Source organism: Trichoplusia ni, chromosome 12, assembly GCF_003590095.1.
Source record: "Trichoplusia ni isolate ovarian cell line Hi5 chromosome 12, tn1, whole genome shotgun sequence".
Taxonomy (NCBI): Eukaryota; Metazoa; Arthropoda; class Insecta; order Lepidoptera; family Noctuidae; genus Trichoplusia; species Trichoplusia ni.
Window position 1 is genome coordinate 6,924,870 of NC_039489.1, and position 14,353 is coordinate 6,939,222.

General features: G+C 34.9%; 2 protein-coding genes across 3 annotated transcripts; one reads left to right on the plus strand and one right to left on the minus strand.

Annotated features, from left to right (window-relative positions):
- Window positions 1–1,172: 1,172 nt before the first annotated feature.
- LOC113499535 (checkpoint protein HUS1) lies at window positions 1,173–3,500 on the plus strand. Its single transcript, XM_026880047.1, has 6 exons — window positions 1,173–1,463; window positions 1,545–1,751; window positions 1,844–1,944; window positions 2,237–2,347; window positions 2,603–2,780; window positions 3,252–3,500. Exons 1-6 carry the CDS (start codon window positions 1,412–1,414, stop codon window positions 3,479–3,481), a joined length of 879 nt encoding a protein of 292 aa, XP_026735848.1. The 5' UTR covers window positions 1,173–1,411; the 3' UTR covers window positions 3,482–3,500.
- A 457-nt stretch (window positions 3,501–3,957) lies between these two features.
- Window positions 3,958–14,230, minus strand: LOC113499312 (nuclear pore glycoprotein p62-like). 2 transcript variants are annotated; one of them, XM_026879733.1, is made up of 14 exons: window positions 14,014–14,230; window positions 13,615–13,677; window positions 12,984–13,073; window positions 11,934–12,061; window positions 11,507–11,591; window positions 11,087–11,205; window positions 10,505–10,670; window positions 9,705–9,965; window positions 8,758–9,387; window positions 7,393–7,477; window positions 6,821–6,989; window positions 6,216–6,391; window positions 5,703–5,814; window positions 3,958–5,349 (listed from the first exon to the last, which is right to left on the minus strand). In XM_026879733.1, exons 1-14 carry the CDS (start codon window positions 14,081–14,083, stop codon window positions 5,191–5,193), a joined length of 2,313 nt encoding a protein of 770 aa, XP_026735534.1. In that variant the 5' UTR covers window positions 14,084–14,230; the 3' UTR covers window positions 3,958–5,190. The 2 variants fall into 2 exon arrangements, with proteins under 2 accessions (XP_026735534.1, XP_026735535.1); XM_026879734.1 differs by lacking the exon at window positions 12,984–13,073.
- Window positions 14,231–14,353: the final 123 nt, after the last annotated feature.

Genomic DNA, 14,353 nt, shown 5'->3' on the forward strand with positions numbered 1-14,353 from the left:
AAACGTCTATTATTTATCAGTAACATTTTTACAATAAAATGCTTCCGTGAAAGGGATAACTGCATCCCAAATAAATTGATATTACATTATTGAAAATGTTTACATTCAGGCACATTTCGTCATGTTTTTGATTAACTATTCTGATAAACTGTTGTCTGACTTTTTTGAAGATTTTTTGTCGTTACAATTGTCGTTGCAATTAACAATAATAATATTTTAATGTTGTATAAGTTTAAATTTTTTATTACATTACTCGACTGTGGTACCGGAACTAAGCTGAAGCTTATCTTTTGGGACTTAGTGGTGGAATTTGTTCAGAAAATATGTTAAGTAGTGAAAACATATAGGTTTGTATGTTATAAATAAAGTAATAGGCCGCCCAAGTTGACAAAGTGAAGGGAGGCCTTTGCCGTGCAGGGGGAGACTTAACAAAAAGAAATAAGCTGTACGATTCATAAATAGCCTTTAGAGAAAAAACATTTTTTTAGTGGAAGCTATTTCTAATATTTACATTTAGTACTATATAAGACGAAATATTAATATAAACAAGGAATATATATTACTAAAAAAGCGTCAAAAAAGACATCTTCGTCTCCGCCACTTTGAATGGTAATGCTAATTCTTTATGCAAAACACAGACCAGTCCAACCTTTCTTTCTGATCAAGGGTGGAGTCCACCAAGCGCTTTGCAAATTTTTTTCAAAGGACTCATGCAAAGGGTCAAAGCTTATCAGCACTAATTGATTAAAAAAAAATTGCTAATAACTTTATTGGATGTTTCTCTGTCCCTTTTAGTATTTTCGGGGCTCCAGCAGGAACACCCGGCGATACTGTTAAACTTAAATCATGCACATGCATAACACCAGGCCCATCGTTACGTATCAAGCCATTAGATTCTAACACACTGCTAGTGTGCCTACCGTCTTAATAACAGTAACAGGAGCCCGCCAAATGATTACATTAATGTTTGCATTAAATACTGTTTTGAACTTTTATTTTTAAAACGTTTGTAGGTTTATTTTTTCCTAAATACTAATTTTATTAGTTTTTTACTGCAGTGAAGGCCCCCTTCACAACCACGGTTGCGTCTTAAATTAGTCTAGCTATCAAAAAAAAAAAACATTTCATGGCCCTCACAATAGTTTCTTTAAAATGGATTATTTTATTATTTTTACTTTTATTACTAATCGACTAAGAATCACAGTATAATAAATATTACTGAGCACATATCTGACGTCAGTCATTGTCTATGATCGATTTGTCAATTCAACTGTCACAACAAAGCGACTGATAGTGTGTGTACCAGGTTTCAATTCAAACTTTTGAAACTTGAAAACACTTATCGTGATATGTAGAAATAAAAATAGCACTTAATTCATATAATTACTGTCTTCGTTGCATGTAATAAACAATGAAATTCCGAGCTGTTATGATAGATGCGGGGCCAATGCGGGAATTCTCAAGTATTTAAATGTTCAAAAAATTGCAACGAACGTAACTGTTTACTTTTCAAATATTACTTTCAACTTTGTCTTTGTTTTCAGATGTAGTTACAATTATATCAAAGTTATCGAAAGAATGTGTGTTAAGATTGACTGATGACCACCTATATTTTATTGTTAGCGAAGAAAATAGCGGGCCAACACCACCGATACTGTGGTGCGAGATACCACAGGCCATGTTTTGCTCTGAATACCAAATGCTAGGTCTAGACGAAGAGCATAAAGATATTTATTTAGCTTTTAGCTCAGGTACCAAGTTTTACCAATTATTCAGCTAGAATAAACATAAATCTGGAGGCACTTTTGATTATAATAACAGCTTGATCTAATCCTTGTTTTAGGTAATTTAGCAAGATCTCTAGTCACATTAAAGACTGCAAAGAGCTTAAAAATGAAACTCACAAAGAAACAGTGTCCATGTTTAACTCTGGAAATTGAAATGGTAAGTTGATTTTACTCTAAAGTAGTTCCTATTGATTTTGAAGTTAGCCATTAACTTAAAAGGGCTACACCTAAAGAAAATGACGTATCAAATTGATATGTCTCATAATTGTCTACTTGGTATCTGCCCATATGTACTATAGGACAACTTGGAGCTTAAATGCGAATATAGGAACCTCTTTCTAACCAAGTATCTATCCATCCTGCCCTTTTGTATTATAATCATCATACAGCCCTAGCAGATTTGAGTACAACCTTCTTAAACTTTTTTTACTACTTTAATTACTTTTCAGCCATCTACAACATCGCAGCAAACAAGACAGGTCACTCATGATATCCCAGTTACCGTGATACCGAGGAAGTTATGGACAGATTACCATGAACCAAGGATTCCGGATCCTGATGTAAGTAAGTTTGATTGCATGGATAGCTGTGTGGTTGAGGTTACTTTGCCACACCATCTGAGTGAAACATGTTAGAGGTTCGATCCTTGCTTAGGAAAGTGATGGTGTGATTGGCAAATGCTGGTTCTGACTCTGGATGTCCATGTGCATTTAATGCAAGCAATATTTTAATACAATTTCTTCATAATTACTAAGATTCAGAAAACAATAAAAACCAAAACATCAGTAGACTAAATTCCCTTTTTTATGTTACAGATATCAATAGAACTGCCATCATTAAAGCAGTTACGAACTACGATAGATAGAATGCGGACAATGACATCTGAGGTAGTGATCAGAGCGTCCGCTGAGGGCAGACTGACTTTACAGATCAAAACTGACATGGCTAAAGTATCAACAAGGTTTAAAGGATTGAGAGTTGAGGCTTTCGGAGGTAACAGTTAATATTATAATTAGATTTTATTGTATTTGAAATAAGGGTTAGCTTGTCACATAGATTACAAAAAGTATAAGGTTTTTATTTTTTATTTTATTTAATCTGTAAAAAATGTGGTAACTAAATGCTTGTGATATCTGGGGCTAATAATGTTGTTTGTCAGTGTAGAGTGTACCTACCTAAGGTACCTACTTTTTGTTTTCGCTATAAAAGAAACAAGAGGCATACAATAATTTTGGAAATAGATTATCTGATGTACTAAGTCTTTTAGAAATTGCCATGCTCATTTGATGCCTCAAATCTTTTTTTACACAAGACTGAAAAACATTGCATTGCCTTTGAATCTTCACCTTCATTATCTGGAAAAATGAGGACCATGATAGCTTTAGCTATAAGGACAGGTTTTTTAAGTACAAAAAAGTTTTGAAACAAACAAGACACTACACCAATATTAAACTTTATTTACAGGGCCAATAGACCACTCAGACTCTGAAACTGAAACACAAATGAATGAAGATATGTCTCGGGTATGCTATTGCAGGGTAGACGCCAAAAAACTATCAATGTTTTTAAGCGCAGATCAAATAGCAACGAACAGAACTGTTTGCAGTATAGTTCATAGGAAGTTAGTGATTTTATGTTTAACAACGGATGAAAATGTTAAGTTGCAGTGTTTTATTGGAGGGATTGTTTATTGAAATAAATTGTTTTGTTTTATTTGTTTGTTTTCTTTAGACTAATGTTATAAATGCGAAAGTATGTGAGTGATTGTTTGTATGTGTGTATATTAGTTGTGTTTGTTTGTATACATTTGTTGCCACACGGGCAAACAACTGCTCCGCTTTCGATGAAACGTGGTATGGCGTTCTACGACACCTCTGATGAACACATTGGTATACTTTTATTCGGTTTCGTTAAAATGGGGAAATGAGTTTTCGAAGCCGCGAGTAATAACTAGCTTATAATAAAAGGAATGGGTATCTTTTTGTTGTAGTATGAGGAATGAAAGTCGCTACATAAAGGGTGTATACAATAATACGGCTGTAAGAAAGAATGAAGAGTGTTGAATGTTAAATGATTATGAGCAATAGAGATGAATGGAAGGAAACCATACAAAGAAGTACAAAATCTGATTTTATCTTCAAATTAAGTAGTAAAAGAAAACTACAGCTTAGTAATAATCACTTTACTTCACAAAATTCCAAGTTTACAAATAATAACAAAATATTATTAATTTAAACATCGGAATCACTACATTTACATATTAATACATTTACATATTAATTGACCTGTCATATTATAATCCGAATTTGTTTTTATTTTTACATTTAGAATCCGTGTTAACATCACAGTAACCAAAGCCCAACTGAGGTATAAGTAACCTTATAGATGTATGCATTTCTTTTACTATATAGTGACCTTATAATTGGTCTCAAATAAATGTTGTTTCTTCTTTGTTTAAATTTAAATTAAAGAGACTTGACAGTACATTTCAAACTCAAGTCATTTGTAGGCATTCGGAGGAGTATTTCACAAGATTATTTTACTCAAGTTTTATAGATAAAAAAATTACAATATTATATGTTCATGTCAGGTATTAAGTTATAACAAAAGATATACAATGATGCAGTTTTGGAACATTTATTCAAGTAATAACAATTTGTATTGATAGCACTTGTATTTCAAAATATACGACAATTAGACACATTAGAAGTAAGTTTTTATCACAATAGTTATATTTGTAATAAATCAGAAAAGAACAATTGTAATTTTCTGTTTCAAAACATTCACATGCACTTTTAATTTATAAAAACAAATCAGAGATATACGAAATCATTATCTACACTTCCTCTTGAAAGGTAATTTAAACTAAGCAGAATGATAATTAGAGAAATCAATAACAATACAAAAACCGATTTGATTTTAAACCTTATTGTGTCAACACAAGCTACATTATAGAAAAATATGACATTTTTATTCTGATACTTTTCACATGTTTCTTAACACCCTCTCATTGAAAAAGTAAACAATTCATTAAGGTCATTCCAACAATTAGGTATTCGATAAAAATAACAAATTAGGCCGTCAGATAGGAATAAAAAAAAAGTTGTTTTATATAAAATTAATAAAATACACTAAAACAAAACGCAACAAAGATGGTGAAACGTATGGAACAAGGAGCTATTACGTCACATGTCGGTAAGTGTACTGATAAGTGACGTCACACGAGTTGACATCTTACTGTTTTTGTAACATACCTGACGGACCAATAATATTTTTTCTAAACAAATACCTACCCAATTCTATACTTATAAACAGTCAGTTCCATATTAAATTCTATACAAACTTTAATACTTCACAACATTCACCGTTACGGTTGACGTAGACGACTATATTCTTCATTTATTCAGTTGTACGTTAATTGGAATGATCTCTCGTTATCTCTTCGGAGTGTGTCGTGTGTCGCTTTGAGCTGGTCTAGTTTCGTTGATATCTGTGCTATGGAGTTGTCTATCCATTGCATAGATGACATGTGAGCGTTGAGAATGCGACCGATTTGGACGATCTGTGGAAAAAAGATGGTACAAATTGATTTATGTGTGGCGAATTAAAGTATGTAATTGTTCTGAGTTCAGAAAATACACAATAGGAGCGTTTAATTATTATGTTTAAATACTGTGAGTCTAAAGTTACTGTTCATAGAATCTGATAGTGCGAAGTTTTTAATACAAAAAAAATAATTTATACACTTATGTCTCAAATGAACAGCATATTGCGTATTTATCCATTCAAAATTACAAATTCAAATTCCTACACTTTTCACATATAGAAATGATGACTTTATTTTTCGTTGTTACTTACTAAATTATAACAATTATGTCTAGCACTTTACATGTTTGTTAAAACCAATACACTCACCGGATCATTGCTGTCTTGACTCCTGTTAGTCTCGTTTAGATGTTCTATAACTTCCTTCAAATCTTCAGACATTTGCCTCAATTGTGTGTCTAGGTTCTCTGCTAGTGTGTACCTGAAAATAAAGTTTTTACATAGTGTGTGTCATATGCATGCCATGAGTAGCATGATATCGGCAAATAAAAAAGTTACTCTTTATATCGCAATTTTATCGTTTCAATCACAAATCACGTTCAAAAAGCAACATACTACTTTAATGCAATTAAATATCATCTAGAATTTGGTTGGATTCAATTTGTCATATATTCGTAGTCTTCTAAGCATTTCACCAGCACAACTATAGGAAATTCATTGCATCAACGGGGAGTGTTCCACTGTACTGAATTAGTGCCGATTTAATCCAATTTGCATTCATTCATCGGCCATTGCAAATATCAGAATTTGGGCCCTGGCTAACTCAGTCATAGCTTTCAAATAGTCTAAATTTACTGCCCAAAGTATCTCCGAAGTACTTACATGTGCTCTCTTTCGGGATCCCTCAGTCTATCGCCAGTATCTTCAAGCAGCTGTTTTTCCATCGGCGCCAGTAAGTCTTCCAGCTCCTTCTGTTGTGCTAGAACGAACTCTAACTCGTGTTCCAAGCTCTGTTGCTCGTTCTTAACTGATTGGACGGCGTCGTTTAGTTCTACAATCTGGGAGAAATTTTATTTGAGGTTAGTTCTAAAATTAAGTACAAATAATAATGCTGTTCAAGTTCTGATTTCATTGATTTGAGTCTAGTTTTAAATAATGATATATATTCACAGTTATAAGCTTGTTTTTGGAAAAATAAACTGTTAGCCCAGTGTTCAAATACTATTTACTTTGAAATAAATAGAGAATACTGTACAGTCAATTTTCATGCTAAGAAAAGTTTTCTGATCTGCAGATAAACTGATAGTTACCATGAAATTAAATACAGCTGTTCTTTACTTTTATAAAGGGGTTGGATGGCGATATTTGTAATTGTTACAACGACCTTTTTTCGCAGCTTTGCTTGTTAGGAGGTAACAAATATTAATACACATTAACACACGAATTTTCGTCCTCAAACTGTTGGTATGATAGTCTTATGAACCAACCTTCTCTCCATTAGCGATGAGTAGTCGATCCCACGCATTGATCTGTGTGGCCTGATTGATGAAAGTTTTCTCTTGCTCTTCTAGTTCCAACGTCCACTTGTTGATGTTTTCCTCCAGTTGCGCGAATGTTATGGAGGTGACCATTTGAGGGGGCGCTGCTGTTGTTGTACTGAAAGATTGATAGTTATGCCTTGAGATTTTATTAATTACATACATACATCAACAATGTACAATTACGGGCTTAATGCCTGATGCATATTCTGTCAGTCAACCAAAGAAAGATGCACAGATAGTAGGTACATAGTATTGCTTGGGTGACCAAAAATATCTTTAGAGTGGGTTTAAAATATATTTTTTTTGTACCAGACCGTCTCTCACGAACTGTGATAAGTAGATTGTAGATTTTAGAAATGATGCAGTTGTCGCTATAACAGAAATTAAAATACATATCCAGATTTATGCTTAACGGAACTATAGGTCAAGAATTAGATTAGTGACTAATTTTTGTTGCATTATTTGTACGGAACCGTTAGTGTCGAGTGCCCGACTCGCACTTTTTATATCATACTTACGTAGTAGCAGTAGTCAAAGACGCCATAGTCGTTGTAGCTGTGGTTTTACCGAGCGCTGTGATACCTGAAGGGGCTGTAGTTGATGCTGAAACAGAAAATAAATGAATTAGAATCAATATAAGTATAATATGTAGGTGTTAGATAGTGTACCGTAATAAAATTACAATTTTATCATCTTTTTTTTGGTTTGGTAGGAGAATAGTCTTAAAACCGATATCCTTAGGAGAGGAAGCAGGTAGTGTCAGTCTCTTACTGACTAAACCTGAACCGCCGTTTTAGTAGTTGGGAGGCAAGGCAAAGCAATTCATTATGCGCCAAAGTAGTTCAAGCCTTCAGGCTAACCGCGTTAAGTTTAACAGTTGGATTGTGTATAATTGAAAAGTATTTTGAAACTACTTTTACGGATTTTATCGCGGTTTAATTTTAGATTTTAGGTCTGCCCGTGACCATGATACCTGCAAAGGTTTCGAAACGTCGGGAACTAAAATCTAAAATTAAACCGCGATAAAATCCGTAAAAGTAGTTTCATTTCAATGTCTAACATTCGCGTAAACATAAGAAACCACTATGAAAAGTATTTTAATCAACATAGTCTGCCATCATGTTTTTATGGCTAAACAAAAAAAAAATGTATATAAGTTAATTAATTAATTTAAATATTACCTAATAGTACAAAACAATTTAGAAAATAAGTATTTACATAGTTAATTTAGTTTACGTAATGAATTTTACACCGAAAATGTCATTGTGTCAATACGAAAATAATTCAAATTTAGAATTATTCATTTTTAAACTAAAAACTAGGCCAGTTTGTTTTGGTATGAGCATCAAAGTGATTTTTGGAAAATAAATAAATTGGTTTTGAAATAGAAAATCCACTTTCGTTACTTTTTATTTGGAGCATTTCAATAAATATGTGTGTAAACCGTTGCATCATTTAATAATGAATGATTCTCACGACAGTTAAACCACACATACATGAAAAAAACAATATCAGTGTGTAACAGTTTTAATTCTGATCATAATTCTCTTTCCATATACAGAGGGGCCTGAAGAAAAATTATTTAGCTCTCCGATGCTAACTCCATTGAATCGGTAATGTAATTAATGGTACTTATGAGTTTTAGTTTGTTTCTATTTTAGACACGACTCCCGCAAGGAGTATTTTAATCCGTATTATCATGCAGACAACACCCAAAGTCGGACGAGCATTTGTGGATCGCACAAAGTATGGTGGTACCTGGGGACCGAGCCCGCGACGTAAGAAAGAATACGGGGATTAACGTTAATTTATCGTATGTAAGAAATATAATATTTCGAGACAAACCAAACATTAGTAAACTGAAAAAATATCAAATGATTTACCTGCAGAAGAAACAGCAGTAGTCGTAATAGGTCTTCCAAAGCTTAGCGAAGAAGCGGCCCCAGTGAAACCAGTCCCTGAAGTTGCCGACGTCGACGTACTGCCAAAAGTAAGCCCCGTTCCTTGTGAAGAGGCTGTACTTGTGCCAAAACTAAGCCCGGTTGTAGGAGCAGTTGAAAGGCCAGTAGCTGGCGTCGATGTTGTACCAAAGCTAATACCAGAAGTTGCGGCCGCTGATGTTGTTGCAGCAAAGCCTGATACAGGTTGGACAGTAGCAGTTGATGAAGTAGGAGCACCGAAACTGAGGCCAGTTGAGGCTGAAGTTGTTGCTCCAAAACTAAGCCCGGTGGATGTGGTTGTCGTTGCTCCAAAACTTAAGCCTGTGGTTGCTGGTGTGCCGAAACTTAATCCTGTGGATGGTTGGCTAGTCGTAGCGCCGATAAGTGAGGTAGCTGCGGATACAGGAGCGCCGAAACTGAGACCGGAGGGTTGGCTTGTTGCGGCAGAGGCGCCGAAACTAAGGCCTGTGGACGGCTGCGCTGTTGATGATGGGGCCCCGAAACTGAGTCCTGTCTGTGGCTGGCTAGCTGGGGTTGTTCCGAAACTTAGGCCGGTTCCGGATGTAGGCTGAGCTGCAAAAACACAATTTAAAGCATTACTTTATAGTTTAATCGTTAACGTAAAGTTCAACACATTGAATTACATAGCTCTTACTTGTTTATATTAAAAAAAAAACAATTAAAAATCAATCCTTGTTTCACGGAGGGGATTTCGCAGACATTCTAATCATATGCTACCCTGAACAAACGTAAACGCATCATAGAAATACTTGTCCTGAGCGGGGATCGAAAATCGAAACCTCGACCTTCGAGGACACCTTTATCACAACTATCTAAGCACTCAATTTTTACTTCCAAACAGTACCTAGAAAGAAGTATTTAAAGTTTACCTGCAGACATAGCCGGCGTACTGGTAACAGGTCCACCGAAACTAAGTCCAGTTTGCGGTTGTGATTGGAAGCCTGTGGTCGTTGTCCCTGTCCCGAAGGCCGGTGTCGCAGCCGGTTGAGTACCAAAGCTTAGTCCTGATCCCAGCCTGGGTGCGGGCGTCTGTTGCTGTGTTGTAGATGTTGTTGTGCCGAAACTGAGGCCGGATTGAGTCGCTTGCGGCTGCTGGCTGGGTAGGCCGAAACCAGTTGCGAGGGTTGTAGCTGAAATGTTTTATTGTTATGAGTAAATTTTGAATGGAACTGAGAACTTATTTTAAGTGTTGTTAAATCTATTGAGTTTTCTCTAGTGTTTTCTCCAAGGGAATTACATTTTGGAACCGCATACTTAAAGAGTTACTAGTTATGTAATCATATCTAAAGTTTTGTAAAGGCCTCTAGAAATATAAACAATTTGTTTTTCTTTTAACTCACTATTTAGCAGTCATGGTCATTACGCCATCAGACTGGTCTATCAAATAACGGGTCAAAAAATAAAGCACAGTAAAATGTGTTACAGAATGTAGAAACACACACACAACATTTTAGATAGTCACCTATACTCTATTGGCTTAGGTATTAAAAAGTTAACAATCTTGGTGTTAATTTTTATACAAACCCATACATGTCTGGGCATGACGCTTGAGAGTTTCTTGCCGGTTCTTCTCCATAGAACCACTTAAAACGTTCATTAAAGTGCCCTGAAAACGGCCTATCTGAAATAAAACCTTTTGATTTTGAATATTTGTGTTATTTTAACTCACCAGCGCCAGGCGCGGGTGCTCGTAAGGCAGTCCCTCCGCCGAAGCTGAAGGCAGAGCCAGGCTTAGCGCCGAAAGCGGACTGGCTGAAGCCCATGCCCGAGCCCGTCTGCGGGGACGACAGGAATGACTGCGTCGTCTGTGGCTGCTGTGCTGTCGATGTTATGGCCTGCGAATTAATAATAATGATGTTAAGTTGTAAGCTATACGTTAAACATTTTCTATCTTATCTTTTTTTTGTCGATAGAACCTGTAATTCTATGCGTAACTTCTGCACTACAAAAGCGTTCGTGAATCAAAAAATTACTTTACGTGCGCGGGGCTCGAATTCGCCACTTGTAACGCTTTGAGTTTAGCGTGGTTACCTATACTACTCGGCTATCCGTACAGTCAATGATTTAATGAGCTGAGCAATTAATTACATACACGAAATAATAAAACTCAATGCAACCAAGGGATCATGACTATATTTTGCGAAAATTAAAATTAAACACTTCTACGACGAGCCAGTACTCTCGTTTGCACAACTACAATAGTTTTACATTAAGTGGCAATGATAATTAATAATAATCACAATGAACTCACAGTGCTAGCGGCAGGCGCCGAGAAACCAGATGTGGGCGTGGCGAACCCAAAACCGGATGTTGTTGTAGCTGGCTTGTTGAAGCCGAAACCAGTGCTCGGTGAGGAACCAAACGCTGGAGCTGTGGATAAGTTAATTAAAAAATATAGGATAAGTATATGGTATGGATAAGGATAAAAATATAATTAGTACTAATCAATTCATAACATTCAATAAAGTTTCTGACGGCTCAGGCTTCCGCTAAGACTAGTTTCAGACCCAATGGGATTAAGGACTAAAGTTGATTTTGAAAGTAGTCAGGCAATCCCGATAAATAAGCATGAGTAATCGTAGAATCATTTAATAATGAATCATACGCATGATAGTTACTGTAAAAGTAGTAAAACCAGTTAATAAACATAGTTGTAAGTGTTGTAACAAACCTTGTGAGGGTGAACCGAATGCCGGAGGCGGTTGTTGCTGCTGCTGTGGTTGTGTTTGTCCAAACGACAAGTTCTGTGGTGATGCCTGAAGAACAAATGTGATTTAGTTATAACGATGATCAATGTTACCTCTTACTTAGTGATTAAATTTATTTTATTATTCAATGTAGTATCCTAACTATTTCAGGATGCCCTACTGTTTCAATATATTATATTTTATTCTTTACATTTGCGAGTTTTTGACTGACAGGAACAACCTCTATAAATATGAACCATAAATCGGAAAAGGAAAGGGCTGTAGTGTCGCAAATTGGGGCAGGGCTTTGTCCAGCAGAGGATTGCGATAGGCTGAAATTATCGATTGTATACAAAAATAGCTATTCACCATTTTTATTTACTTATACGACGTAGGTCTGTTATAACGTACCTGTGCTGCCGGTTGACCGAAACTAGGACTGCCGATGGTCTGGTTCGGTGGAGAAGCGAATCCTCCGAAGCCCATTGGCTTACTCGCTCCGAACGCTGGCGCAGCATTGGTAGTAGTTGGACTAGAAACTGTGGACATTTAAGATGGAACTCTAAAAATACTACTACTAATTTAGGAGAAATTTGAACTAGTAGGTTTTGATAGACCCTTTAGGCAAAGGTTGATAGAACATTGCATTGTAAATTTGTTGATCCATCTTATCAGTACAGGTGATAAAATAGGTAGGTAACGACAAGCAACGGCTGTAAAAATAATAAGAAATGCTGTATAGGCGAAATAGTTTTGTGTGTTGAAAGCTTGTTTTTCAATTGTTTCAATATAACAATCAATACATGCATCAATGTGCCATATCATAGTGTGTGCAGGTTGTAATGTCAAATGAAAAAATGTATATATTAAAAAAAGCAAAAAGCCAATCCTCTAGCAGAATATGTATAATGTGATAAATAATTGTATTTATTAACGGTATCTAATTGATTTTGAATCCGCCTTACCGCTTTTTACAATATTATTGACAACTGGCTATGAGAGTGCAGCCATGCTGGTGATTTTGTTTGTGTGAAAAAGTGTCTGGGCAGTGTTTTTAACATAAATATATATTTTGAACAAATTGTCGGATTTACTAAATTGACATGAAACAAAAATCAATGGTAAATGAAGTTTACTCTTATACTTCAAAGAACAAGAACCTGTATCAGATTAGTCATTGCTGAGTTCATCGCACACACATCAACCAACAATAACTATAAAGGTCTTTATTGTATTCAGTAATCTGAGCAGCAAGCATTCTTTAAAAAAAAAAAGAAATTCAGATACTACTTTACTATGATAATTTAATTTGTCTAGATATCTGTTTTATTGTCAATAATATTGCATTAAAGCAGACTTTATAGCTTAACTTCTAATGGTTACATAACAAATGGAACATACATACATACAATAAAACATTACTTTACATTCTATACAAAACAAAAGCTAATTTATACTAACACAAAGTCGATGTAGGAGCTGTGGTTTTAGCAGCACCAAATGCAAAACCTCCGCCAGAAGGACTCGTGAAATTAAATGCTGGTTTGGCTTCTGAAATGTTCGTTGAATGTTATGTAATTTAAATTATGTAACTATAGTACCTCATGAAAGAATTATAATTTAGATCTATCGGCCTTGATCCTACATCATGAATAAAGTCAGGCCTGTTTATTGACAAAATGTTTATTTCTTTTCATTAGATGTGTTTTTTCATTTATTTTTAAATTTGTTTGTAAAGTGATCAGAATATTATATGAATGATAAACGCTTGATAAAATGCTGTTTGTGTATGTTACCTTTACATGTGTTATGTTACATTTCAAACACATTTTATTATGATTCACACACAAAAAACTGTACAGGATTAATTCTAAGCAATTTGAAATGCATAATAGATTTAATTTAAAATTATAATGATATTGATAGACATTTTAGATAACACCATTAGTCATAACCATGAAACACTGGCTATTTTATTGTTATCATCGTCAAAACTTTCTATTCTAAATGAATGAAAAGAGTGATTGATTAACTTGGGTCTGAAACCAATTTAAATGTTATTAACTTAACATTTACAATAAAAACACTATACCTGCATTACTAGCACCAAAGAGGCCACCAGGTTTGGCAGTATCACCGCTACCAAAGGCGAACCCTGAAGAAATAATCAAGTTTTACAAAAAAACAAGGTTATTTGACCAAAGTACAGCTTTCTCTGCTGATATTATATCATACCATGTTAGAAATTAAATATTGAAGTTATAGGGTAGTTTCTTGTGACGTATGTTAGTAAAAATATAAAGCAAAATATAATATATTGCATTGCATTTCACAAAAATGACTTGGAATGTGAGGTTAAGGTTAGAATTTGTCATTTTGCGATGCGTAAATAAAACGTTTTGAAAAATTCTTAGCTAAGTTGAAACATCTTATAGGATCATTATTATTCAGTAACATAGATGTATTGAGAAGAAAAACATTAAATATTTACCAGTCGATGGAGTTGCAGTGCCGAAAGTACTGCTCGCTGTTGTGGTAGCCGAACCGAAGCTGAAACTCATGTTTTAAACGTGTAAGGCCTCGTAAAAACTTAACAGGTATTCTTCACGTATAAAATATATCTATTTACGATATTATTTATAAATAAGCTTCGGTTTTCCGTGACAACAACAAATAAAAGTCAACAAACGCGGCCCGCCATTAATCTTTCGAGTAACAGATGCGTTCGATAAACTTCGACATTGTGATTTTATGTTACAGTTGCGTTCATTACATTGTTTTTTTTTTCCAAAGAAATCATTTTTCCTTCGAGTCAAAGCGCAGTCACATAG

Excerpts from the sequence above, each read along its gene's own strand:
- LOC113499535 (XM_026880047.1), top strand. The coding sequence starts at position 1,412 with ATGAAATTCCGAGCTGTTATGATAGATGCGGGGCCAATGCGGGAATTC. Across the intron at positions 1,464-1,544 it reads GCCAATGCGGGAATTCTCAA|ATGTAGTTACAATTATATCA; the intron begins GTATTTAAATGT and ends CTTTGTTTTCAG. Across the intron at positions 2,781-3,251 it reads GAGAGTTGAGGCTTTCGGAG|GGCCAATAGACCACTCAGAC; the intron begins GTAACAGTTAAT and ends CTTTATTTACAG.
- LOC113499312 (XM_026879733.1), bottom strand. The coding sequence starts at position 14,083 with ATGAGTTTCAGCTTCGGTTCGGCTACCACAACAGCGAGCAGTACTTTC. Across the intron at positions 13,678-14,013 it reads CACTGCAACTCCATCGACTG|GGTTCGCCTTTGGTAGCGGT; the intron begins GTAAATATTTAA and ends TTATTTCTTCAG. Across the intron at positions 12,062-12,983 it reads AGCTCCTACATCGACTTTGT|TTTCTAGTCCAACTACTACC; the intron begins GTTAGTATAAAT and ends AAATGTCCACAG.